Source organism: Leuciscus leuciscus, assembly GCF_965113295.1.
Source record: "Leuciscus leuciscus genome assembly, chromosome: 17".
NCBI lineage: Eukaryota > Metazoa > Chordata > Actinopteri > Cypriniformes > Leuciscidae > Leuciscus > Leuciscus leuciscus.
In genome coordinates, this window is record NC_138741.1 from 7,537,033 (window position 1) to 7,563,808 (window position 26,776).

The window sequence follows — 26,776 nt, forward strand, 5'->3', positions numbered from 1 at the left end:
ACCTTGACTAAAAACAACAATGAAATAACAGGGTGAACAGAGTATTCTGGCAAAAACACTTGCGCGTTCTAGCTGTGCCTCTAGTATGCTTGTCGCTGGTCCTTTACAGTTACAGTCTGCTGCAATTTTCTTGGCAAACACACCATGACAACTTTAAATGTGCAGAGAGTATCTGATAACCATGTGACCGCTTACTGTGTACAGTCTTGTATTTCCTGTCATTAGTGGGATCCTGAGGGAAACTAGTGGAGATGTCGAGGAGAGGTGTGAAGACTTTGGCAGAGGCTGTGTCACAGAAGGACTCTCATTAGAAGAGGGAACATCAACACCATGTACAGTAAGGTGCCACATTAGTTACTGATCCTACTGTAGCTAATCCACAACTTTTACGATTACGGTTCTCTTGTGAAAGTTTGACTGTTCAATCTCATGTTCAAACTTTGATCTTGTTTACCACACAGCAATGATTGGCTTGTTCATCCAAAGATTACAATTCTGTCAAGCTCCATAAATGAAAAAAAATTAATAAAAATTCACCATTACAAGTCTCATCATGTAGATCATACCAGCGGTTTTCACAACCCACTGATTCGCAGAGTGGGGATAAGCGAGTTGTGGAAAGTGTGAGAATGTTGATGCTTTCATGCCACATCAGAACAATTTTAATTTCAGTTTTGCTGCAGGGCATTCACATATTTGGGTATTTACATATTTCTGCCATGATACACCAGTGTGTTGGGAAAAGCTGCATTGCTTTCCATCACAGCGCTCCTCACGCCCTGTTTGTAACAACTTTGTTTGCATGTACAGTTTTTTATTTGCATCTAAGCTTCAATGATGAACCCTTAACATTCATGGAACCTTTGCATTGGGCAAAAGGTTCTTATGGAAAATGGTTCTTACGATTATTATAATGTTCTTAACACAAAGAAAAAAGGTTTATTTAATTTTTTTAGAACTATTCACTGAAAGGTTCTTTGAGGAACCAGAAATGGTTCTTCTATGGCATCGGTGCGAAAACCCCCTTTTGGCACTTTTACTTTTAAGAGTCAACTATGTAGTCTGATTCATGAACCAATGATTCTTATGAGCCACTTCTTTCAATCAGTCTTTCAAAAAGACTCTCAAACTTAAGTCTGCTGAATCTTTCTGACAAATCCTTCACTGAATGAACTCTTCGAATCCATCAAATGACTTAGTGAATTGTAAGTTCCATGTGTGATTTATTTAATGTGGGTCCTAGCATGAAAATGTTGGACTTTTGGCGTCACTGATGTCAAACCTGGCATGATGTGTCTTCATGCATCATATTTGGCAGAACTTTAAGTTTTTAGTGGAGTTATTCCTAGAATAAACAGAGGTGTAAAGAGTACCTGAAAACCATACTTGAGTAAATGTACGAATACCTTGCAGAAAAAAATGACTCCATTGGCAGTTACAAGTCACCAATTCCAATGCGACTTGAGTAAAAGTCTTTACTCCCGGTACAGACAAGGCTTAAGCCTAGTCCCAGACTAAAATGCATGTTTGAGCTGTTTTAACTGAACACAACTTGCACTGACATATCTTAAAACATCTCACTGCCATTGTTTTGTCTCAAGATGCACACCGGTAATGTTTTTTTTTTTCAAAGCTTGTTTATAAAAAGCAACTTAAAAAGCATATTTTAAAAAGCTACTAATCCTGACTTAATCTAAGCCTTGTCTGTGAAACCAGGCCATAGAGTATCTGATTTTACCAATACTTAAGTGTTTTACTCGTACTGAATTTAGGCTCAAAGATGCACTAGAGACATTCCCAGAGAAAAACACGAAACTGTTGATTTGTGAGGAGAGAATTCATATGTTTTTTCTTTTTTTTTTCTTGAATCAAAATAAAAAGTAACCTCAAAATTGTAATGAATAAAACGTTGACAAAACAGCCTCTTAAACGTCTACAGACATTCAAGTCTGAGTTAAGCTCAAGTGCTCAAAAAGGACATAAAAGTCTCTTCAATATAACGGAAAAGAAATATATGTAAAATTTTCCTCTTATTGAATTTGTGTTAGCCTATTTGTTGTTGCATGTGTTGTAGTTCCATTTGTAATATGTTGTAGAGTTCATTAAGATATCTGATATTCAAATTTCATAACATTTCATGTCAACATAACATGTTCTAGTTGTTCTCTTACGAGAGGTCTCTCGTACTTGCGTAAGATATCTTACGCTAGGGGGAAACCTCTTTTCCTCGAGATATTGAAGCCAAAAATTCTCCTTAATTTTGCAATAATGTAAAACGCATTGCAGCAGCATGCAGACATGGGCGAGACAGCTCGCGCGCCCATTGGCTGCTCTGCGGCAACTGCACCAGCCTATCGATAGAGGCTCCTCATGACGTCAGAACCAATGAGGGCGCTTCGCGCCCATTACGTCATGTCCCGCCGAAATCGGGTGGGGCCAGGGCTATAAATACGGCCCAGAGAGGCTGGTTTGGTCAGTTTTTCATCTCTTCAGCGGGCCTTCGCATCGCTGGATCCTGAGAGGAAGCCGCGCCATCTGAGTCAAGCACCCAGCGGGATTAGTGCATCTGAAGCTGCTGGTCGACATCTCGCCGCCTTCAGTCGCCGTTTCTGCTGACGCTTTCCAGCGTACATATCCTTTTCTCTGCTACTGTGTTTTGTGTATGTGTGTGTGTTCGCCGCCGCGACACACACTCTCATTGCACTAAAAGAGCCGGGCGTCTTTTTCAAGACGCCCCTTTCCCCCCCCAACCCGCAAAGCTCGCCGGTGCGCCCGCTTGCCTTGCCTGCTTGGAGGATGATACCTGCTCTCCCTCTGTTCGAGCCGCGCAAACCGCGCCGTTCACAGGGGATGTCAGGAGCGGACGGTCACGGGGCTAGCTTTCTCTCTCCCTCTGTTCGAGCCGCGCAAAATGCGCCGTTCACAGGGGAGGCTGGAAGCGGACGGTCGGGGTTAGTTTTTCTTTACGTACAAGAAAGCTACCCTGCCTCTGCGCCCCATTCACGCGTCAATCACCAGCGATAGGAGAAAATAGCGTTTTAGTCCCGCCGAGGCTGGACTGACCTGAATTTTCTCACACATTTCTCAGTTCCCTGATCAGGCGACTGGAAATATAAATATTGCAGCGCCGGCAAGCAAACGCCGAAGAAAACATGTTGACGCTCTTATATGCTCGTGCATCTGAAAGCCTTTGTGTTCCCCCCTGTGGCTCAGTGGCGGAATCTTTGGTTTTTCACACGAGAGACCGGTGTTCGAATCTCGGTCTAACGGCAGATTAATTATGCCTCCAATGCTTCGCTCTGTCAGTTCCCTGAAAGGCGACTGCAGATGTGCATTTTGCAGCCAACGAGCGCGTTGTACAACCCGCTTGCCTGCACCCAAACACCGTTTCTATGGTTCCCGTGCGTCACTGGCGAAAGGAGAAAAGAGTGTTAATGTCCCGCTGCGGCCGGGCCGAATTCTATTTCTCATTCCCCTCTTGCCTGCACACAAATGCCGCTTTACGGCTACCCAGATAAATCCCATAGAGTGTATTTTCTGGTGTTCCGGCCACGGCCGATGGTGTTATGAGTGTAGACAAAATGCCCACTGCCCAGTGCTCATTCCTACACAGAAACACAGCCCGTCGCACAGGGCTCGCGCACATGAAATCGACCCAGATCGATTGCGCATTAAATGTGGTAAATGTGCCCAGTGCCCACAAACACTACGTTCTGCATGTCTCAAGGTTTCTGTAAAACGAAACCAACATGCATTCGCTCTGCTCAGGCAGACAATGCTCTCAGTGTTGTAAATGTGCCCGCTATCCCACGCCCACATTCACACATAGACATGACAGGTCTTACGGGACTCGCCCAGCCCTCCCCCTCTCGGTTGACCACCGCAGAGGAGTCGAGCGCGGGCAACCTGCCCGCTGTTATCAGCGTGCCCCCTGCCTCAAATGTCATAAGCGCGACGCTTATGTTGCAGCACACTGAAGCCCCTCTGTCGCTGAGCGACCAGAGCGCGCTTCGCATTCAACCCCTAGCCATTCGTACAAACGCATGGGCAAGGCTACCCAGGGTTTCGAAGTGGGTGCTAGACATTATAGAAAGAGGCTATTCGCTACAGTTCGGTCGACGCCCGCAACGCAAAGCGGCGCGAATCGATACTACGCTGAAAAAGGAAGTAGCACACCTACTTCGGGCCGAAATAGCGAAGTTACTGAGCAAAGGGGCTATAGAACCCCTATCACAAGCTCAGAGCGAAGGGGGCATGTACAGCAGATATTTTCTGGTACCCCAAAAAAAAAAAAAAAAAAAAGCTCACGACCAAGAAAATCCTCTCGCAAATTTGCCAAGGGGACTGGTTCATGTCGATAGATCTGAAAGATGCTTATTTTCAAATACAAATAGCGTCACGTCACAGGCGATTTTTGAGATTCGCCTTTGAGGGCCAGGCATATCAGTACACAGTTCTGCCATTCGGCCTATCCCTGGCACCTCGCGTATTCACTATGTGCATGGATGCAGCGCTCGCACCCCTCAGGCTCCGAGGCATACGAGTGCTGAATTATTTGGACGATTGGCTGGTTCTAGCTCGATCACAGTCGGAGCTCATAGAACACAGGACCATATTACTCGATCACCTCGAGAATTTAGGTCTCACAGTCAATTAGGCAAAGAGTTCACTGTCTCCCAGTCAGAAAATATATTTTCTGGGCACAGATCTGGACTCGCTGTCTATGACAGCACAGCTGTCGCCGCAGCGCAGACTAAGTATTCAGCGCATGACAAAGATTTTTCGCCACGGCGCTTTAGTCCCGCTCAAAAAGTTTCAAAGGATGCTGGGTCTCATGGCTTCAGCATCCCCAGTGCTTCAGCTGGGTCTGCTTCGCATGCGCCCGCTGCAGTATTGGTTGAAAGCGCGCGCCGCGCAGAGCTTGGACCTCCGGTCTCGCGCGCCTCAAGGTCGATCAGAAATGCGTCGCAGCTCTGAAACCTTGGACAGTGACCGACTGGTATACTACTCCTCGAGTGTGAAGGTGGTGTCTACGGACGCCTCAACCTCGGGATGGGGAGCGCTGCTCGAGGGCAGACCGTTATTCGGCCAGTGGTTGGAACGGGAAAAGCTTCTGCATAAAAACTGCTTGGAAATGATGGCAGTCGACAACGTGCTGAGGCGCTTTTGTCCCCAGATAAAAAAACACCACGTCTTGGTCCGTTCGGACAATATGTCAGTGGTGGCTTATATAAATCACCAAGGAGGTATCAGATCCAGAATCCTTCACAGGCTGACGGAACGCCTCCTGGTCTGGGCTCAGCACAATCTGCGCTCGCTCAGGGCAGCGCATGTGCCCGGCCATCTGAATGTGGGACCAGACAGACTGTCCAGAAACAATCTGCCGACAGGAGAATGGTCTTTACATCCACAGACAGTCAAAATGCTATGGAGGACATTTGGCAGAGCGGAAATAGACCTATTTGCGTCTCAAGAGAACGCTCATTGTCAGGAATTCTTCTCCAAGAGCAGGGATGCGCTGCTCAAGTCTGGCCCCGCTGCCCGCTCTATGCGTTTCCCCCTGTCACGCTCCTACCCCAGGTGTTAGAGCGAATCAGGGAGAGCGGATGCCCAGTGCTACTCGTCGCCCCATTTTGGACAAACCAAGTCTGGTTTCCAGTCCTGATGCAGCTGACGAGTACCGCCCTGTGGCCGATACGGGTGAGGAGCGATCTCCTCTCGCAGGCGAACGGCTCGATCTGGCATCCTCGCCCGGAGCTTTGGTCCCTACATGTGTGGGCCATCAACGGGTACCCGTTAACCTCCCAGCGGGAGTGTTAAACACGATCACGCAGGCTAGAGCTCCATCTATGAGGCTGCTCTATTCCTCAAAATGGTCTGTGGTCACTAGCTGGTGTACAGCGAGTGGCACTTCACCCTCACGCTGTGGGGTGCCGGAGGTTCTCTCCTTTTTACAAGAGATTCTGGATAAGGGCAGAACCCCATCCACGCTCAAAGTTTATGTGGCGGCCATAGCAGCGTTCGCTGAACCACCGCTTGGCCAGTCATTAGGAAGGAACGATCTGGTCATTCGCTTCCTTAGAGGAGCTAAGAGGCTGAACCCTCCCAGACCACCCTCAGTTCCCGTTTGGGACCTTTCCACGGTTCTGGAAGCCATGAAAGGTGCCCCATTCGAGCCAATACAGTCAATAGACCTGAAACTCTTGTCTTTCAAAACAGTGTTTCTTCTGGCTCTCGCTTCAGTGAAGCGCATAGGGGATTTGCAAGCGCTCTCAGTGAGCGCGACGTGTATGGAGTTTGGGCTGAATGAAACCAAAGCACGGATATGTTCCTAAATCCCTCAATACACCGTTTAGGGCACAGGTGATCTCCCTGTCGGCCCTGCCGGTATCTGAAGAGGAAGGGGACGCAGGCTTCCTTTGCCCGGTCAGGGCGTTAAGGGCCTATGTGTCTCGCTCATCTGTTTTCAGACAGACAGAGCAGCTCTTTGTTTTGTTCAGCGGACGTTCTAAGGGACTAGCTGCGTCAAAACAGAGTCTATCCAGATGGATAGTTGATTCTATAGCGCTAGCTTACACATCCAGGGGCCTGCAATGCCCGATAGGTGTCAAAGCGCACTCCACAAGAGGCATGGCCTCGTCGTGGGCTTGGTCCAGTGGGATTGCCTTGCAAGATATCTGTATGGCGGCAGGCTGAGCCTCCCCGTCTACATTTATAAGGTTTTATAACCTCGAGGTTCCCGCTTTGCAAGCTAGGTTGCTCTCGGTTTAATTTTTCAGTATTGCCCGCCCGATGCTATCGGCTCGGGATGCTGAAACTGCTAGAGCGTCGATCACGGATCGTCTGTATACTTCTGTGGGCAGTGCGTAAGTCCCCCATATTTACCAGTCCAGGCCGAGTTCGCCCTGGCTGTGTGGAACACTTGAAATAACATGCTCTTATCAGAGCTCCATATTACAGGAATGATGCTATTCTAGCCCCTCTTCCCGGATTCTCTGTGAGTCCCTTGTGATTAGGCACTGTATGAGCCCCGGGCACCTGCCCTTGGGACTTTAGTGTTATGTCTCAAGCACGCACGGCGTTTTACATTGTGTTCCCCTAGCGTAAGATATCTTACGCAAGTACGAGAGACCTCTCGTAAGAGAATGTACTCGGTTACTAACGTAACCTCGGTTCTCTCTAGAAGAGGGAACGAGTACTTGCGTATCTTGCCGTGCATGCGTCATGTTCTGATTCGCTTCAGCGATGAAAAACTGACCAAACCAGCCTCTCTGGGCCGTATTTATAGCCCTGGCCCCACCCGATTTCGGCGGGACATGACGTAATGGGCGCGAAGCGCCCTCATTGGTTCTGACGTCATGAGGAGCCTCTATCGATAGGCTGGTGCAGTTGCCGCAGAGCAGCCAATGGGCGCGCGAGCTGTCTCGCCCATGTCTGCATGCTGCTGCAATGCGTTTTACATTATTGCAAAATTAAGGATAATTTTTGGCTTCAATATCTCGAGGAAAAGAGGTTTTCCCCTAGCGTAAGATATCTTACGCAAGTACTCGTTCCCTCTTCTAGAGAGAACCGAGGTTACGTTAGTAACCGAGTACGTTTTGAACTTTACACATGCATTGAGTGAACTGATGAGTATTACTCATCATAGCCTATCTATGTGCTTTTGGGTCTGTTAAATATGCTGTGGAATATGTTTGTGTGATGTGTTAATAAATCATGTGTTTTTAAGATCCAGGATCATTTTTGATAAATTAGGGATGGGTCACATTACCTGAAAAGAAATTTGTCTGGAGTGCATGATCTCAAAATGTTTATTGGTATATACCTTGCAAATAACACATATCAACTGTATTCAAAATGAAATATTAAAGTCGGACCTTAAAGTTAACAAAAGTAATCAAAAGAAATAAACATCTAGGTACTGTATCTAAATGACACGTTTAACAAAAAGTGTCCCACCTTACCTGCATTCAATCTACTAAAAGGGGATTTTAACATCGATGCCATAGAAGAATCATTCCCTCAGAAATGTTTACTTCTGCCTTCAAAGACAATTAAATAACAGTCCAATTGCATGTGTAATACAGGCTTGTCAGGCTTGGTACATCAGAGTCTGTAGAAATGGTTTCTTGAAAAAGAAGAACTGTCAGCTATTCACTTATGTGAGATGACTATCTGCTATAAGAAGTGGTGTCAAGCATGAACGTCAAGTGGAATTGTACACTAAGAATTAATGAGTCACAAATGAAGAGAAGAGGAATCTATAGCAGTACTTCTTTTAATAAACACAAAACAATGGAGATAATCTACACTGGAGAACACATTGTGCAATGCAAGACAAAGAACTGAATAAACTGAGTGCTATATATAAACAGGCAAACAAAGGGAGCTAAATGAAACACAGGTGAACTTAATTAGTGACTAACAGACTATCATGGTTAACTTGTAGCTCAACATGAGTTCCTAAAAGAGCAGCCAAAAGTGTGATTCTCTCAACCCCAGGTCAGGACTGCACACGGATTAAGCGTTGTAGTATTTTTGTGACTGCACTATTCAGGCTCCACACGGATTGAGGACAACTTTTCAGTTATACGGTAATGCACCTTTGCTGTTTTAGGCTTGTGTTTTTTTCTCCATTCCATTTTCTCCAGCAACTGACTTGATTTAGTACAACTAAAAAAAGTTAGTTTAAGCAAAAGTATAGATATTGTCTTTTATTTTACCTGTCCTTGTGAAAAAGTACACTTTAGCATGCTTTAAAAAGAAGGGTAGGCTACATATTGAAAATAAACCTATAAAAAAAATATACTTGAGTGCAAGAATGTAATGTTTTCAGACTTAATTGCATGTTTATGCATATTTTAAATGTATATTAAACAGTCATTTTGTTTGACTGAAGTACATCTTTATTTGTAATCCATTTCATAATTACTTGTATTGTCTTTGAAATATGGTTAAAGTGCACTGCAGAATGTACTGATACTTGCTGTGCATTTATGGTCAACTAAAATATATTTTAATATAATTTCTATTTAAACTTATGTAATGCATTTAAAAATATACATGCAATGAAACATGAAGTTGCAATTTTGTACATTTAAGAAAATATTAACTTTATATTTAATATTGAATGACACGTAGGCTACAACAGATCAAATTAAGTGTACTACTTTAAAGCACAACAAAAAGATTTTTAAAACATAATGTACTTTAAAGTAAAGCTCTTAGGTTGACATTACTTTTTTAAAAGTGTACATGTACTTAATGTCACTCCTGCCAGCAGAAGCGCTATGATAGCCACCAGAGGGCACTTCTCCCTAGACCTTTTCCATTTCCATAAACCTTTGCCTGGACTCATTTTAGTGTGATTACATCCACCTGTATATCATTGGTTTATTAATGTTTGTGTATATGCATAAGCCCTCTGTCTGGGTTCTTATATGGTTTTCCGTTGCAAACTAATCTGGTTGTGCTATTTTACCTAATGCAACTTCCATTTTCAAAGTTCCCTGCAACAAAGCTTTGACCTTTGTCAAAAATATTACATTCTTAAACCAAACGGCATGATTTCACTGAATCCACTCTTCATTGTAGGCTTTAAAGATCAACATGGAGCAAATCATCCTAATATTCCCTCTGATATTACTGGCACTGCATATACAAGGAGGAGAGTTCTCCAAATATCCAGTTTGTTTGCCTGCCGAAGCTCCACAGCCGGAAGTCGTGGAGTTCGACAACACAATCTATGCCACTTGTGAAATAACTCCCAGCCCCAATTTGCCACGTAACCAGCCAAAGATCTTTGGGCAAATCCTCTTCAAGCAGCTCTTCCCCAATGGAGATTTAGAAGTGAAAATCAACCTCCGTGGTTTGCCAGCCATCGATCATCAAGAGCGTGCCATGCACATCCATCAGTATGGAGACCTCAGTCAAGGCTGCATCACTGTTGGTCCTCATTATAATCCAAACGGCGTTGACCACCCTCATCATCCTGGAGACCTGGGCAACTTTGCTTCCGAGCGAGGAGTAATAAGGCAGTTCCTGACGCTTCCAGACGCCAAGCTCTTTGGGCCTTATTCCATTCTGGGACGTGCGGTGGTGGTTCATGAGAATGAGGATGATCTGGGAATGGGTTCAGATGAGGAGAGTAAACTCAGTGGGAATGCTGGAGAGATAATTGCTCTCGGTGTGATTGGTATTGCTACTCCAAGTCTGTGGCAGAAGACTGAACCGCTCCCCAAGAAACCATGTGGAGGAAGGCACTGAGAGTCAAAGATGAGGGAGTCGGATATGGTGGAAGGGGCAGATTCAAATGGGATAATCATGATTTTCCATGTGTATTCTTTGTATGCGTCCTACATTAAAGTATATTTCATAACCTGAACATTCCCATGTTTTTTTTTTCTTGGTCTTTTCAGAGGCTTTTTGGCCATAGCTTCCAATAGTAAATGCACTCTTAAAAATAAATGTAGGGTGAATGCAGGTAAAGTGGGCCGTTTAGTTTGATTTACTGTGGTTAACACTTTAAGAGCATGGCACTGGCCTTTAATTAAAGATACACTATTTCTTTAAATGATAAAATGGTTTTGGTTGATGCAGTATGACACTGGAGGTCGTGGCTACATCTCAAGGGAGGACACCCTTATTGTTGAAGGTAGACATAACCTCTGACATAAGATTTTATTTTCTAAATTATAAGGTTTTTCGCTAAATGTCAACAAATGGGTATATTATTCTAACAGTTTGTTACTACAGTTAACAGGGAGTCAAAATGCAAAAAAAAAAAAAAGATTTTAAAATGTGTTTTCTTGTAAGGTGTTTAAAGCTACAATATGTAAGATTTTTGTAATAAAATAACCAAAAATCACTTGGAAAGTGTGATATATTTCCTGCAGTTGTGTACTTCCAGTATCCCAAAGATTTTTTTTAATTTCATGTTTAAGTTCATTTACAGTGTTTAGAGAAAACGGACAGAAAAAAGTTTTACGATATGGTTACCATTTTAAGTAAAATGAAATAGTCAAAGCCTACTGTACTTGCACTGGACGTGCTGGTTTCAGCTGTAGTCTTGTCCTCATCTCATAAATGAAACCCCTGTGACTCACAATCACAACTACCTGCTAATGCAACCACATTCACTTAAAGTAGCCTTGTTGAAAAGTTTGGGTGCGTAAGGGCAAAACGCACAAGATCTAGTACCTTCAATATCCTGTAGATGGTGATATCGCTTATTTTATAGCAGAAATAAACTGCTGCAGAAAAAGTTAGGTGCCATGTAAAATGTAACAAATAATTACATTACTCATCACCAATGTATTAGAGTAAAGAGTGCATATACTTATTAAAAAATGTAGTCAGGTAGAGCGTAAAAGTTGCTAATATCTTTGATACTCAGTCAAATGACAAAGTAACCAAAAAGATAGGCTACTTAACTAATTACATTTACTTAAATACTGTACTTCACTGAGAATAAATTAGAGCCATTTAAATTAGCCAGGAATTGTGAAGATATTGTAGATTTGTCACTATGAAACAAATAATGCTTTATACTGTACTTGGATGGTAAACCAGAACACTGTGACTAGTAAATGTGAACTGAATGCAGTCAGCGCATAAAAAGATCCCAAAGTCACACTCCAGCACACTCCTGTCCTCAACAACTCTTCTCTACTGTCTGAGTCTTAAAATACAAACACTCCACACACTCTCTCACTGTGCTTGTCATGGTTGTCATGGTAATTTCCAATGCCCTGCTTCCAACACATTGCAGACTTTCTAAAAATAATGATTTTTTAAGTCTGTTAGGTTTTTATTATTATTATTATACTTATTACGCCTTTTTTATCGCCGTCTCTCCCCTGCTGTCTGATTGTCTCTCAATTTTACACTTTATTTAGCTTTTAGGGCAGATATAGCTCAAGTGTTTGTGGCTTCTATTCTTTTGCATTGTCAGGAATATTCTTAATTATAAATCTGGTATCATATAAATTCCAAATAGGAATCTCATAAATGATAAAAAAAACTAAAATAATGGTGTGTTATAGCAGTGTTGGATAGACGCTGGTATTTGCGGAGGCAGATTTTGCGAGGCAGAATGTGCCTAGACTTGACAGTCAGCCTTCAAGACATTTACAATAATGCAGTGTAATTGAATCCACAAACCCAGTGAGTAGCTCTCGCTTCTGGAGTTTTCCTCCATCTCATCCACTCTGACAATGTCACATCAGAGAGTGCAAAGGTGTGAACAGTGTTTCTTTTCTTTTATAACCATCTGATTGTTGGAACTGGGACATTGTGAAGAATAACATAAGTCAAATGCTATTTCTTTATACTTCAAGCCAGTGTGCCAGCGTTATATAAGGGATCATCCTCATTAAACAACGTCCCCATGACTTACAATTGATATAATGAACAAAAAAAATGCTGCAAAAGACATTTTATTTATTTAAGACAAATCATTGGAATTCTATGAACTGTCTATTTTATTTATTTATGCATTTTCTGAGAAATACCTTTTGTTAAACCCTGTTATGCTGTAAAATTTCCTGTTTTAAAAATAATGGGTAATAAGGGAGCACTTTTTTATCACTTTTTTATTATTATCTAAAAGTAATCAAAAAGTAGTCTGATTATATTACCAAAAATTACGTGCCAAATCAGTATAACGGACAACAATATGTAAGTAATCTACCCAGCACTGCATACTGACACAGTTGTATGTATACATGTATACTGACTGCAAATAATGTTGTGTGGTGCAGTGATATGTGCATAAGCCCATTATTAGACATTTTTGCAAAAAAAAAACATTCAACACCAAGAAATGTAGTTCTAGCATGACATCTCTCCCGGATATTTTTAGCATGGTAATGGATATGACAATGTTAATGTATTTGGTCTTGTTGGAATAGATAATCAACTGCTGCTTCTGTTATTATTGCTGTTGCTGCAGAGCAAGTACATTTACATTTATCTGACGCTTTTATCCAAAGCGACTTACAATTGCTATATATGTCAGAGGTCGCACGCCTCTGGAGCAACTAGGGGTTAAGTGTCTTGCTCAGGGACACATTGGTGTCTCACAGTGGATTCGAACCCGGGTCTCTCACACCAAAGGCATGTGTCTTATCCATTGCGCCACCACCACCCAAGTACCAAGTACAGGAACTTGCTACTGCCAATACATACGCCGATACGCTGCTGTGAGTATGTAGACATGCTGCTGCACAAATATCATATATCAATTACCCTTAGCAGATCTATACAGGTGGAGCTGGGGGAGGTGGAGGGTTTTAGACAAACTCTGAAAGCGCGCTGTAAACTGCAATAGTGAATGCTAACCAGCCATTTCAATGTTGAGCAGCAAGCTCATTGGCTGACATGAACCAATCAGTAGTGATGGGCGCTTTCGAAATACACTTCATGAAGCTTCAAAACCTTTACGAATCTTTTGTTTCGAATCAGTGGTTCAGAGCGTGTATCAAAACTATCAAAGTCATGTGATTTCATTAAACATGGTTTTGTAACGTCATAACTGTTCCATAACGTTTCGAAATTTCAATGGTTCACCGCTGGTGGGCGAACCCATGAATCATGAGGTTTTATGGGTTTTACCTGATCTCTGATCAGTTTTATACATTTGTACACATTTTAATTAGACATTAGTATAATTAAAAGGAATAATACTAGTTAATAGTGTCTTATTGCCCTGTTTAGCTGAGCCATCCATGGAACAAATAAAACGACCCCTGAAAATTGATAAAAGAACATATGAAGAGTTCAGATGCAAAAGCCTCTAAGTGCCATCTGGAATTTTCTTCTAGAATGATCATTTTTATCAAGCTCGTAGATTTAAGTTCAGTAATTTCACTTAAATGACAATTAATAGGTCATTTTCATTGCCATTTAAATGAAATGACTGAATTCAAATATACAAGCTTGATAAAAATGATCATTCTAGAAGAAAATTTAAGATGGCACTTAGAGGCTTTTGCATCTGAACTCTTCATATATTACACATATAGGCCTACTTGATATTTAGTCGTATTAGATTTAGTTAATTGCATTTGATAGATTTTACTTTCAATTAAAAAATTTGCAATGGGTTTGTAAAACGTGTTTTTTTGCATGTTTGGCCTGAGTTTTGTTGCATTTCCACTGTACTGACAAATAGGCGTCACCGTGGAGACCGGTGTCGGATTGTTTCGAAGCCTCGACACAATACGGCACATTTGCTTCAACTGTTTCAGTGTTCCTCGAAGCCTCGCTCTGCCCACCACTACCAATCAGCTTGTGCCCAGTAGTTGTAAATAGCTGTAAATATCATCAGCTGCGAAAAGGGCCGCCCATCAACCTAAGCTATCTAGAGTTTTATGACAGAACTAGGCATTAGGTTTATTCTGATTATAAGAATATTAATTTATTAACAGGGTTTAAATAATGTTTAAATACTGTTTTAAGGTTAATAATAAATAAATAAATAATTATAATAAATAATTTTAGCCACAGCAAGGCGGAAACTTATTTGGGATTCAGTGTTGCATCAAATGGTAGTTGCGTAGTCTGTCAATGGAGGGACAAAAATCTCTCAGATTTTATTAAAAATAACTTAATTTGTGTTCCAAAGTTGAACGAAAGTCTTACGGGTTTGGAACGACAGGAGGGTGAGTAAATGATGACAGAATTTTCATTTTTATTTTCAACCATCCCTTTAAGAAATAACCATGGACAAATGTGACTATACGTTCCTTTAAGTTTATTAAGTTCAGCAGTTATCCACTGTTCGCTGATCAACTGATCGATAAATATTATAAATAGCCTATTAAAAGGATATCTATGGAGAGTTCAAACATGCTGAAATGGAAACTCAATTAATTGATTTCCAGCAGAGACCTATAACCAAGTTATTCTTTATTTCTGTAGTTTATTACAAATAAGCTTCAAACACGTGTTTACATAGAGCCTTGACTGATCCTGATTCTAGTTAGATTGGTGACTGGCCAAAGAAACAGGATGTACAGTATAAGTGAAATATAACTTTTTTGGTTACTGAGTAGCCAGGTCATAACATCGCTGTTTTAATATCAGCTGCTTCAGTGAGGTAGACATTGAGACAATTTAGACACAGAATATCAAGAGAAAAAGCACAAAAGCAAACACTACACACAAACACACAATATACTTCAATGGTCAATAAACATAGATTATCACAAAGGAACACTTTCACTTGAAAATGTTATAACCATTGCATCTTTGTAAAAGATTTTCAATACTAATAAGCGGATCATTCCATTAAGACAGGTTATAGAAAAGCCATTAGGTGGTACATATTCAGAAAAAGAGAACAGTCTTTGAAAGAGAAAAAAAAAAATCATACCTTTTACACAAAAAAAGTATCAGTGCACCATTGAGCAATACATGAAATTAAATAATCAATCCACATACACCTAAATATACAGAAAAGTCTATATACCTAAAGTAGGTATTGTCATATAAAGTAACATGTAAAATGTACCAGCAGTTTCAATATCTGTGACAGTTGTACTTGGCCTGAACCATTTAAAATGTAGAAATATCTCTCATATAAAGAGGACAACATTTCTACAAAGCTATTTAATGTTTTAATGATAGCAGCAAAACGGTTGTCATCGCTTTTAACGTTTTTCTATAGCTCATAATTATGGCAACAAATATTCTTATCTTAGATAAGAGTGTGTACGTTCTGAACTTACAAGGTTGTAATAAGCCAACTAATGCAATTTACTATTTTTAAAAAATATTCTTCAGAAAGTTTGCTAACAAAAACTCTGAAATAAAGATTCTTATATATAGCTAACGCCCACTGGAGCGAATCGTTTATCATAAACACTCTTTTGACTATCTACAATTCTAAATAAGTGAACGAATCATCTGGTTATGATATAACAGTCACTTTATGTTAAGTAACAGTCTACACAAGTCTTTCGTAAGTAAGCCTTGGAGTAGAGTGCTTCGATTATAATCCCATACAATGGAAATGTAAATTTATGACATGGCACAGGTTCATAAATTAACAGTCTGAAAATTCCAAAAGCTATTTCGGATGTAACAGTTCTCGTCATTTACTTTCATCGCCAGAAAGACTGATAATGGTTGATGAATGTGGCGAACAAAATTTCACATGAACATTTGGATGGCATCAAAACATTATGGCTACTGATTGCTTATTGTCTTTGACACTATCATTTGGACCATATTGCCAAATACTACTATGCTCAGATAATTTACTGAACATCACTAAACTTAAACTTAACATAGCACAGGCAAGACTATTGAATTAATTCGGTGTAATTTAAGGTTAAAGTGAAATTGTAGTGACTCCAAATGCCTTTATCTAAACTGATTCCAAGAGGCGACAGAATAAAACAACTTTTTCAAGTTGACCAAGCTCACATGTGCATAGTCAAACCTCAATACATTGAAACATCAATACATCAAGACAGTCATTTAAGATAGTTTGAGGAAATACATTTAGTCATTACTATATGTACAAAGCAAATTTTGCTTTTGAAGTTTCAACCATAAACTATCTATTGTCCTGGACTCTTGAAAAGCATACTTTAACCTCACAGGCTTTGTCATCTCTAACTGCAATCTCAGTCTACAGTTAGACCAAGCTACCAAAAGTTAGGACTTTTCAGGGAGCCAAAACACAACTCAGCTGAACTTACTTTCCCTTTTGTTGGTCCCATATCCAAGCCCCCTCACTCTTTAAAAAAGATTTTTGAGAAGATACATCTGGTGACCTCTATAGTAACCTCCTTCTCAGTTGGACTTATGTTCACCATTCTTGGCCCAGCCTCGGGTCATGGCTGATACCACGATGCTGTACATATTGAGCCAGGCCTGGCGCAGTGGTGTTGTGTAGGCTGGACCCAGGCTGGACTGAAGCATATAGAGCAGGGACTCTCCAACCACCTAATGAACACATGAAAGAATCCAATCAATCAACCAATGGTCTGAAAAATCACAATGACTATGTCAATGTCAATCTCAAGGTCTTCTTTGACATTTGCGCGTTACGGCTGCAATTTCTAATTTCCGTCATCATAGATCACTAGTAAGTGATGACTAGACCTTGAAGTGTACTCACAGCGAAGGACTGGGGCTTCACTCCAACTGCCTGATGCTTCCTGCCCAGGTTCAACAAGAAGTCCTCCAATGTATGCAGGTCATCAAGATGGCTCACGGCTGCATCGATCACTAACATGACCTGGGAAGATATACAACCACTCTTGAGCTGGGTTTAACATTTCTGTAAACTCAGGAGTTAGGTCAAAATTAGTATAAAAAAAATTAACATTGTAGACCTTATGTAGCCCCACCCCTTTTCAGTGCTATGCTCGTTGTGTTCTGCCTTCCGGTTTGTATTTCCACAGCATGACGGTAAGATCTTACGGATTTTTTAATTAACTGCTCGTTTCCCAGTCTGTTTGTTATGACATCCGCCTCAAAAATTACAATGCTCATGATAACTTTTGCTAACTCTACAATAAGTAAATCCACTTAAGCTAAGTTCAAACACAAAATTTCTCTGGTGCAGAAGGACTATATGAGTGAAGGACAAAATCAGTGGTGTCCAATCCTGGAAGGTCAACATCCTGCAGAGTTTAGCTTCCACCTGTGCCAATACACCTGCTTGGATGTCTCGCGTAATCCTGAAGATTATGATTTTAGCTAGTTCAGGTGTGTTTATTTTGGGTTGAAGCTAAACTCTGCAGGCCCTCCAGGAGCAGGATCAAACACCCTGGCCCTAAATGATCAATGTGGCTCTATGGTGCAATAAACAACAACTAATCATATCAATGATCTTTCGACAGATTTCGACAAATTAGCGGCCAAATTTGCTAAAGAGTGGTGCCGTGAATTTATTACAATACCCCTGAAGCAAGCTCGGAGTGCAAGCTTTGCTGAAATGCATCATGGTCATGGCTTACTTCTGTAGATAGTAACCCTCATCCTATGGAAACTCTTAAAAGTGCATTTCGTACCACAGGTGTAGGGTTAGGATTAATCTTTCCATCTTGACAAAACCCTTGCTCCTTGAGGATCAAACCAGCAACCTTTTACCGGCCTAGCATCTCCACTTTAGCAACGACGCCACAGCAAAGCTTTTTCTCAGTTCTATCTGAATGCAAAGACTGGTCTTTCCAGGCTACCTTGAAAGAGCTCGGAAGGACACGAGGACACGGAACGCATCTTTGTGAGAACTGAGATGTGCTGTGATCCTGTTGCAGACCGTCCCAGCACAGTTTAATTAATTGCGTTATTTTTTTAGATTATTTTACCATGGGTATTCGTGTAAAGGAGTGTTTACAGTATATTAAATATTGCCTATGCTTTGCCAATATTAAGATTTGGTAATGCTTTATTTTACAGTGCCATTGTTACATATGTTACATGCACTATAAATTATGCATGATTACCTGCAACTAACCCTAACCCTAAACCAAACCAAACCCTAATCCTAACCCTATAGTTAGTACTTGTAGTTACTTATTATTACTTAGAACTTAAATGTATAATAACACTGTAACAAAGACACCTTAAAATATATTGTAACCTAAGATTCTTTTAAATATGCTAATAAAATGCACTGAAGGCTTTCTACATGTCATTGTCACAAAACAAACGACAAATGTTTACTTTCATGAGCCACCGCACGTTTGTGTTTTTGTAGCGGTTTTGTATTGTTTGAACACACACAGCCTTCAATTTATCGTCCACGCACAATGAGTTCTGGGATCTCCAACTGTTTGATTCTCTCTCTCTACATTAAATGCATCCTCGATATCAAGAACACATCCAGGTAATTTCATGCATTCTTTGAGTATTGGAATTGAACTTCGGCAAGTTGATGATAATGTTGAACGAGAACACAACAAGGATGCAAGATCGCATAAGAATGCATATTGAGAAATGGCCCAAAAGTACTTTTTTAACAATTGTTACAGATTTGACCTTTGAGCTCACCTTGGTGACATGATCGAGGAACTCTGGGCTGGAGAGGCATTCAGGTGCGACCCCACAGTTTGTGCTGTAGCTGAAGAGAGTAAGTAGTGCTGGATCCAGCTCAAATAACCTATCAAGAAATGTTACACTTAATCAGTCAACATTACAGAGCAGTACACTGACATGGATCTTCAACCACAGGTGCCTATTTCTAGTGCTTTCAAATCGATTAATCGTGATGAATCACATTTTAAATAAAAGTTTGTAAATATATGCGTGTATGTGTGTGTGTATATATAAATATATGCAACTTGTATCTTAGATACGATTAATCGCACTACTTCACATAAAATTAAATTAGGTAATTTAAGTCATTTAACCGTGAATAATAGAAAACAGAAAAATGTGTATTCTTTTTTTCTTTGTAGCTTTAATTCCCTTCACTTTTTCCCCAAAGAAAGTCATTTTTAGACTTCATGGTGAGTTTGAAGAGAAATACTCAGGAAAGTGATACTTGGTAGCATCTTTCCTCCGACAAGGTGATTCTGATGAAAATGATATTGCTGCTCCCTGTCGCCAAGCAACAAGTCAAGCCTCTTACTGAGCTGCGGTTAGAGGAACAGACAGCGGGAGACTGATGGGGAATTTTTGATGGATTTAAAGAGATTACGCTTAATTTGTTGGTTAATTTGCTATACCTACATGATTAGTACAATCTTTGAGTTATGGAAAGCAACAATCCTGTATTTTGATTGCCAATTACTGTACTGTATGCATTGTGCTTTACATAAAAACCAAAACATTTAATCATTTTAAAAATAGTTAATTATTGTAAATGAATTTTTTTTTTTTTTTTATTATTATTTTGACAAATGCTTGTCTCAAAAAACACAAAAAAAAAAACACACAATGTACTATAGATGTAAATGAAGTACGCCACACAACTCTATTTGCAACTTTCTAAATAAACATGCAGACTAAGTCAAATAGCATTATCCCTGACTGCAAAAGAGTTTCAGCCAGCATGCAGTGCGACAAATACATTACCTTGTGAACATAACAATTCCATGTGGCACCTTGTTCTTCCCCAGACTCTCCCAGCTGTCCCGGATCAGACCCTTTTCTTTTTCAGAGAGTTTTTCCATTGTGACCCTCGGCTAATGCTGTGATTCCTTGTCGTCTTTCAGCGTCGTGGCATCAAAATGTGTTCTTCAGTTTAAAGCAGGACCTCCTGAATTCCCATTTCCGGACTTCCAGAGTTCAGTCTTCAGGTATGACCCCCCCTGTGAAGTGCATATATTTGCAGATATCATTCGCCCAGGACAAATAAGACTAATCAGAGAAGCGTGCATGAGGGATTATAGGATCAAAAAGCCTTTCAAATACATTTCATTAATGCATTGTAATCAATTTTACTGCCAACGCTTTCCGACAAATGCTTCATGCACTCAACATCTAGAAGAGAAGAAACCTAACTTAGCCCTGACTTTATGGTCACAATAAACAGTGTGTGAAGCCGACGTACCGTTCCTTCACTGCTCTAGAGGTGACCTTCTTCTCTCACTGGCTTCGTCTGTCTTTCTCTGGCATTAGGACGTCTGTTTGTTCACTGCGAATATGTATATGTCAAGCCTGCTATCCTCGTGTTTGCTCTCTCTCTTTCTCTCTCTTTCTTTGTCTCACTCTCTTCCTCTCTCTTTTCCTCTTTGCTCCCCCCGCTCTCTCACACACATGCAAACACTCACTCACTTTCTCTCTCTTTATCTCTCCCTCTATCTGCTCCCTCTCCCCTTTCTGCTGCATGTAACCTCATAGATGCTGCTTGATGTGCATTCAAACTAAGATGAAGAGACCGTGTTGGCAATCTTCTGCATTTTCTGCATAAAAAACAACAACGTATAGATCTATTTTTAATCGATCACACTATAACTGTCCTAAATGCTCTCATCCTTGTGATATTGTGTTCATATGGACAGTAAATAAGGATAGAATGGAAATATCTCTGATCTCCACTGCTCCTAGTAATAGCACCATGTTACGAGCCATAGCTCCTCCTACAGGTGAGAGTCTGGCCATCAACAAAATAACAACACCTTCATGCACTCCGAATGCATATAATCAAAGAAAACATTTAAGGAGATCTAATATGAATGAGTGAAAGAAGATAACGATTCAAAGTACTTTATTTTCGAATAGCCTAACTGTAAAGCATCAAATAAATATTTTCTTGGCTTGCATGAGGTGGTATTCTTGCACACAATTAGTTAAATTAACTGCATCACTGCATTCTTAGTGCTTATAAGTAGAGATGCACGATACTAAATTTCTCAGCCGATACAATAGCTGATTATTCAGAATGATATCTGCCAATAGAGATAGTTTGATTTTCTTAAGGGAAAAAAAAACTCTCCCAAATAATGCTGCCAACTATACAGGGAACCCTCTCGTTTGGTACATTACTAATATATTAGAAGTTAAAATTAACAATAGAGCTATTATATTCAACTGCTATTTATTATCAGATATAATAATTACACTGAAATGTTTTCATAAACACTTATCTTCATTGTAAAATTTAGGCTATTCAAACATTCATATATCATTACAGTATAAACTCCTCTCTAGTGTTTATTTATAATTAACAACATTTTAACAACTTTTCTGAGGTAAATGCAAGTTTAAGTGAAATTGTCTTTCAGCAGTTGAAACACTAATTGAGCGATTACATGAGACACGATTCAAACATACCTTCTGATGTTCATGCATGTTTTTTTTTAGTTTTTTTTTTAGCTTGTATTAAAGACTTTTCTAACACTTTAATTTAAAGTGGAAGAAAAGACTCATGCTTCACGCTGCTGCTTGAACTGAGGCGCTACTATAGCAATCTGTCACGTCACATTTAAGAGCGTCAAAATGCCATTTCATCGGTGCATCTCTATTTAAAAGCATCTCTTCTTTACTTATATAAAGATTCCAATTAACCAATTAGAATTGTAGAGCTTCGGCCCATCAGAAAACCATGAAAAAGTTCTTTAGAAAATCATTTATGCGCTACAGAACCCAAACCATCTGAAGAATCTATAAATGCATCTCAGTGAAATGTACAGGTAGATGGAACACCTGCTAGGCATTGCTGCCGGTCACACCTCCTCCGGTGCCCATGGGTCAGCTGCAGGGTCATCGGCCAGGAACCACCATTCACCAACGTTTCACTCCTTTAATCCTGGAACGTCTCATGGTGGCGGAGCAGTGACAGGGACGTCTCCCTGTCACCCCCTGCAGCTAATAGGTATTGCCCTCTTCGGCTGTTATCAGTGTTAGTTGTTCTTTCCCCAGCTCTTGTCTTTTCTCCTCAGCCAGAGCCAAAAGCTCCCCTTCTCTGCCTCCTCCGCTAGCTCTTTGGTTGCCTTCTTTACGTTCCCTCCGGTCACTCCTACGTCCCTCAGAAGGCGTGTGGTTGACAGCCCCACATAGCCTCGGCATCCAGCCACCACTGGATAGATGGAGGTCTTCCAGCCAGCCTCCCTGCACTCAGCAGTCAACTCTGAGTACTTGGCCTTCTTACGTTCATAGGCGGCCTCCATCTCCTCCTCCGCTGGTATTGTGAGCTCAATGAGGAGCACGGATTTTACCTTGGTAGACCACACCACTATGTCGGGGCGGAGAGATGTAGCAGTAATCTCGACCGGGAAATGGAGCTGCCTGTCGACATCAACTCTCATATTCCACTCCTGGTCAGGGGAAAACAGCCTAGCTGTTTCTCTTGGCCTGAGATTTCTTTCTGACAAAGGTGATGTGGTTGTGGTTCTCTGCTGGTGGTACCCCTTTGCTGCCCTGTAGATGCCCCTCTATCACCTCGGCTAGCTTTCTCAGGACCTGGTCGTGACGCCATCTATAGCGTCCCTGGGAAAGCGCAATCTTACAGCCTGACAAGATGTTCTGGAGGCTTGCGTTAGGGGTATTGCAGAGTGTGCAGCCTTCCTCACTCCCAAACCACTGGTGAAGGTTCCGAGGACAGGGAAGCGTGTCGTAGGTTGAGCGGATGAGGAAGCTGAGCCTTGCCTGTGGGATTTTCCACAGGTCTGCCCAGGTGATGTTTCGGTTGACAATTCCCTCCCAGGTTGTCCACCTTCCCTGTCGGCCCTGCGACACAGCCTTGAACTTGTAGCGCTCTTTCTCCATTCTTGTCACCTCCGCCACCACCATCTCCTTCCTCTCTTTGTGGTTGGCCTTGGACCAGAACCATGGCGCTTCTCCCCACCCTAGCCCTGCTCTTCCCGCCTTGACTCTGCCGCCAATCTCTTGATGTTGCAGACGACTGACGGCTTGGTCGACCTCAGTTTGGGCGTTCCACTTTCGGCCTGTCCGAACCTTAGGGTTTGCGTTCCTTACAGCCTGGTCAGCGGATTCTCTCAACTCGAGAACCAGCCTGGTCTTTTCCTGTTTGTAGCCCAGACTGACTGATTGAAATGGCAGCTGCAGGGTGTTCCTTCCGAAGAGGCCTGTTTCTGAGAGGCACCGTGGCAGCCCCAACCACTTTCGGATGAATGCGTTGGCTTTTCCATCCATCTTGCTTACGGTGGATGAGGGGATCTCACTCATTTTCAGTGGCCACATTACCCTCCTGTAGAGTGTATGCTGGTAGCACCAAACCTTGTACTTTCCCGGGAGTTGGCTTTGATCGATCTTTGCCAGTCCTTCTGATAGCTGTTTGATCACGGTTTTCCCCATCTGTTTCCCCATCGTCCCCCTACGACGAAAATGGTGCTGTCGCTCTATATACATACAATATAACATCATTAACTTTTCCCCGTAGAGCCCTATACTTTGAAAAAATGGCTGTCTTTGTTGAACTACCGTTCAAAAGATTAAGGTCAGTAATATTTAATTCATTCAAGAATTTAATACTTTTATTCAGCAGGGATGCATTAATCAAATGTTACAAAAAATCTATGATGTTCTTTTGAACTTTCTATTTCTATCTTTTCTATTCTCTTAAAGGAATGTTTCTTGAGCATTAATTCAGCATATCAGAATGATTTCTGATGGATCATGTGACACTGAAGACTGGAGTAATGATGCTGAAAATTCAGCTTTGCATCACAGGAATAAAGATCATTTTAAAATATATAAAAATAGAAAGTCATTCTTTAAAATTGTAATAATATTTCACAATATTAGTTATTTTTTATTTATTTTTAAATGCAGACTTGGTGAGCATAAGGGAGCATAAAACATTTAAAATAGACAAAGACTGGCTTCTTATGCTTAAGAGATATTAGTCTATCAGTTAATGTTTGTTTTGTTTTGTTTTATTATATTTTCTTCTTGATCACATGTAGAAGGTGAACAAATATGTTTTTCAGGGATTCCCTAAATAATTTGCACATTATGTCCCACTTGATTCAGAGCTATATCTAACGTGTTGTCAATGTAAGGGACATTCAGTTGTGACAGCAAGACCCAAAGCACAGGAGAGAGCACAGTTGCCATGGTGACCTCGCAGGAGCACTTGAACTTTCAGTTAGCTGTCACTCAAACGCAGCGTTCTGTCCTCTGAAACTGACACATCAGTTAAGTCATTTTGGGTGTGTGCATGAAACATAGATAGACATAGAGTTTGCCAGTCAACTTTGTTAAATCTAGCTACAAATTTAACAGAAATCTCCACTGACACATGACAAAATTAAATGAATTTCTTAGAATGGTATCCTTAGATTTGCACCATTTTCAGAATGTGAGGCTGGAGCTGCCAGGGCAGTTTTTTGTCAAATTTATAGACCCAAAAAGTTTGACAAAAAACTTGCAACCAGGAATGCAGTTGTATCAAGCCACTACTTTATGACATGGTAGTGTAAATGTTTCATAAAATCGCAAAAATATACATTTCATCAGAATATACTGTATGGTCATCACTGGAGAAAGATGCTTTTTGCAAACATAATGGTGTAATTACAGCACCTACCAGCAAGGGCTATGGTGCATTTGTGTGTTCACACTTGGCATGTTTAGTTCGATTAAAACGAATCCTGATGCGATTGCTCTGTTAGTGCGGTTCATTTGAATAAATGTGAACGCTGCCATCTGAACCCACCAAACAAGCGGACTGAAACCGCTGAAAAGATGGGTCTTGGTCCACTTCCAAATGAGCTCTGATGCGGTTCGAATTAAATATGAACGCAACATGGACCAAAAACATGTAAACGAACCAAAAACAGGACATGATGTCACAAGATGTGACCCTAAAAAGGACAGAATGCTCAAGTATATGTGTTTTTTCTCGTCATAATCGCGACGTTGCCCATCACAGTTTGGTACAGGCATCAGAACCGCATCTTCTTGCAGCAGATCTTCGTTTGTGTGTGTGACGGAGGGATTCCTGCCACTGTTTTAACTCCTTTACACATTTTATAAGCTCTTCAAGAGTTCTCAACTGGTCAAAATACTGTCATATGTCGGCTACGCACAGCAAGCACATTTAGCCCAGCACACAGCAAGTTCTGTCACGAAATATACATAATAAAAGCCAACCAATCAAGTTGTGAATGTATCCCTATGCCTTTAGGTTCGGTATCTTTAGGTTTGGTGTTAAAATGCCAATGTCAATGCTAAACGGACCAGGGCTGCGTTTCCAGATAACGATGGATCTTAGCACTTACAAGGATTTTCTGCGAGCGACTTTACGAACGTTCGTGTTCATTTCACGTGCGTTTCACAAAAACACACGTAGCACGATTGCATGCAACTGTGCTTTAAAGGGTTAGTTCACTCAAAAATGTAAATTCTGTCAGTAATTACTCACCCTCATGTTGTTCCAACCCCATAAGACCTTCGTTCATCTTCGGAACACAAATTAAGATATTTTTGATTAAATCTGAGAGCTGGCTCACTGCTCCATAGGCTTCTAAGACATTATAACTTGCTGGCCCAGAAAATGCATTAAAGACATCGTTAATATAGTCCAAGTGACTCCAGTGGCTCAATCTTAAGTTTATAAAGCGACGAGAATACTTTTTGTGCGCAAAAAAAACAAAAATAACGACTTTATTCCACTATTTATTTCCTTATCTCTGGGCCTCGAGTTAGTTCACGTAGTGTTTTAGCGCAGCGCGTCTGTGTTGCACGTCACACATAGGCTCACTATTGGCCGACGCTGGTCATGTGTGTGATGCGTGTGATGCACAATACAGAAGCGCTACGCTATTACACTACGTGAACTAACTCGAGGCCCAGAGAGAAGGAAATAAATAGTGGAATAAAGTTGTTATTTTTGTGTGTTTTTTTGCGCACAAAAAGTATTCTCGTCGCTTTATAAACTTAAGATTGAGCCACTGTAGTCACTTGGACTATATTAACGATGTCTTTAATGCATTTTCTGGGCCAGCAAGTTAAAATGTCTTAGAAGCCTATGGAGGAGTGAGACAGCTCTCAGATTGAATCAAAAATATCTTAATATGTGTTCCGAAGATGAACAAAGGTCTTACGGGGTTGGAACAACATGAGGGTGAGTAATTACTGATAGAATTTTAAATTTTGGGTGAACTAACCCTTTAAGTGCTACTCAAGAGTCGCTGTCCGTTTGTCAAGTGCTGAAATGTCACCTTGTAGAATGGCTTGTAATTGTAGCACACGCTTGTGTATTTTGAAATGTTTAACCTAATTGTTTTCACCTGATGTACATTTTCTACAAGGCCAATAATCTATAAAAGCACAAACCTACGAGTGGAGACACCAGCAAAATGGCTGAACCAAAAAAAACTAAAAAGATTTTTCTAAAAAGAGGAGA

General features: G+C 41.0%; 2 protein-coding genes across 2 annotated transcripts; one reads left to right on the plus strand and one right to left on the minus strand.

The window, feature by feature from the left end:
- The first annotated feature begins 244 nt into the window (after window positions 1-244).
- On the plus strand, window positions 245-10,396 carry LOC309478598 (extracellular superoxide dismutase [Cu-Zn]-like). The gene is made up of 2 exons (XM_082142207.1): window positions 245-337; window positions 9,595-10,396. Exon 2 carries the CDS (start codon window positions 9,610-9,612, stop codon window positions 10,264-10,266), a length of 657 nt encoding a protein of 218 aa, XP_081998333.1. The 5' UTR covers window positions 245-337; window positions 9,595-9,609; the 3' UTR covers window positions 10,267-10,396.
- A 4,221-nt stretch (window positions 10,397-14,617) lies between these two features.
- On the minus strand, window positions 14,618-21,160 carry ngb (neuroglobin). The gene is made up of 5 exons (XM_082143931.1): window positions 20,516-21,160; window positions 20,038-20,273; window positions 19,012-19,120; window positions 17,132-17,251; window positions 14,618-16,956 (listed from the first exon to the last, which is right to left on the minus strand). The coding sequence occupies exons 2-5, from the start codon at window positions 20,133-20,135 to the stop codon at window positions 16,804-16,806; spliced, it is 480 nt and encodes a 159-aa protein (XP_082000057.1). The 5' UTR covers window positions 20,136-20,273; window positions 20,516-21,160; the 3' UTR covers window positions 14,618-16,803.
- Between the last annotated feature and the right edge of the window lie 5,616 nt (window positions 21,161-26,776).

Excerpts from the sequence above, each read along its gene's own strand:
- LOC309478598 (XM_082142207.1), top strand. The coding sequence starts at position 9,610 with ATGGAGCAAATCATCCTAATATTCCCTCTGATATTACTGGCACTGCAT.
- ngb (XM_082143931.1), bottom strand. The coding sequence starts at position 20,135 with ATGGAAAAACTCTCTGAAAAAGAAAAGGGTCTGATCCGGGACAGCTGG. Across the intron at positions 19,121-20,037 it reads GGAATTGTTATGTTCACAAG|GTTATTTGAGCTGGATCCAG; the intron begins GTAATGTATTTG and ends ATTTCTTGATAG. Across the intron at positions 17,252-19,011 it reads TCCTCGATCATGTCACCAAG|GTCATGTTAGTGATCGATGC; the intron begins GTGAGCTCAAAG and ends ATATCTTCCCAG.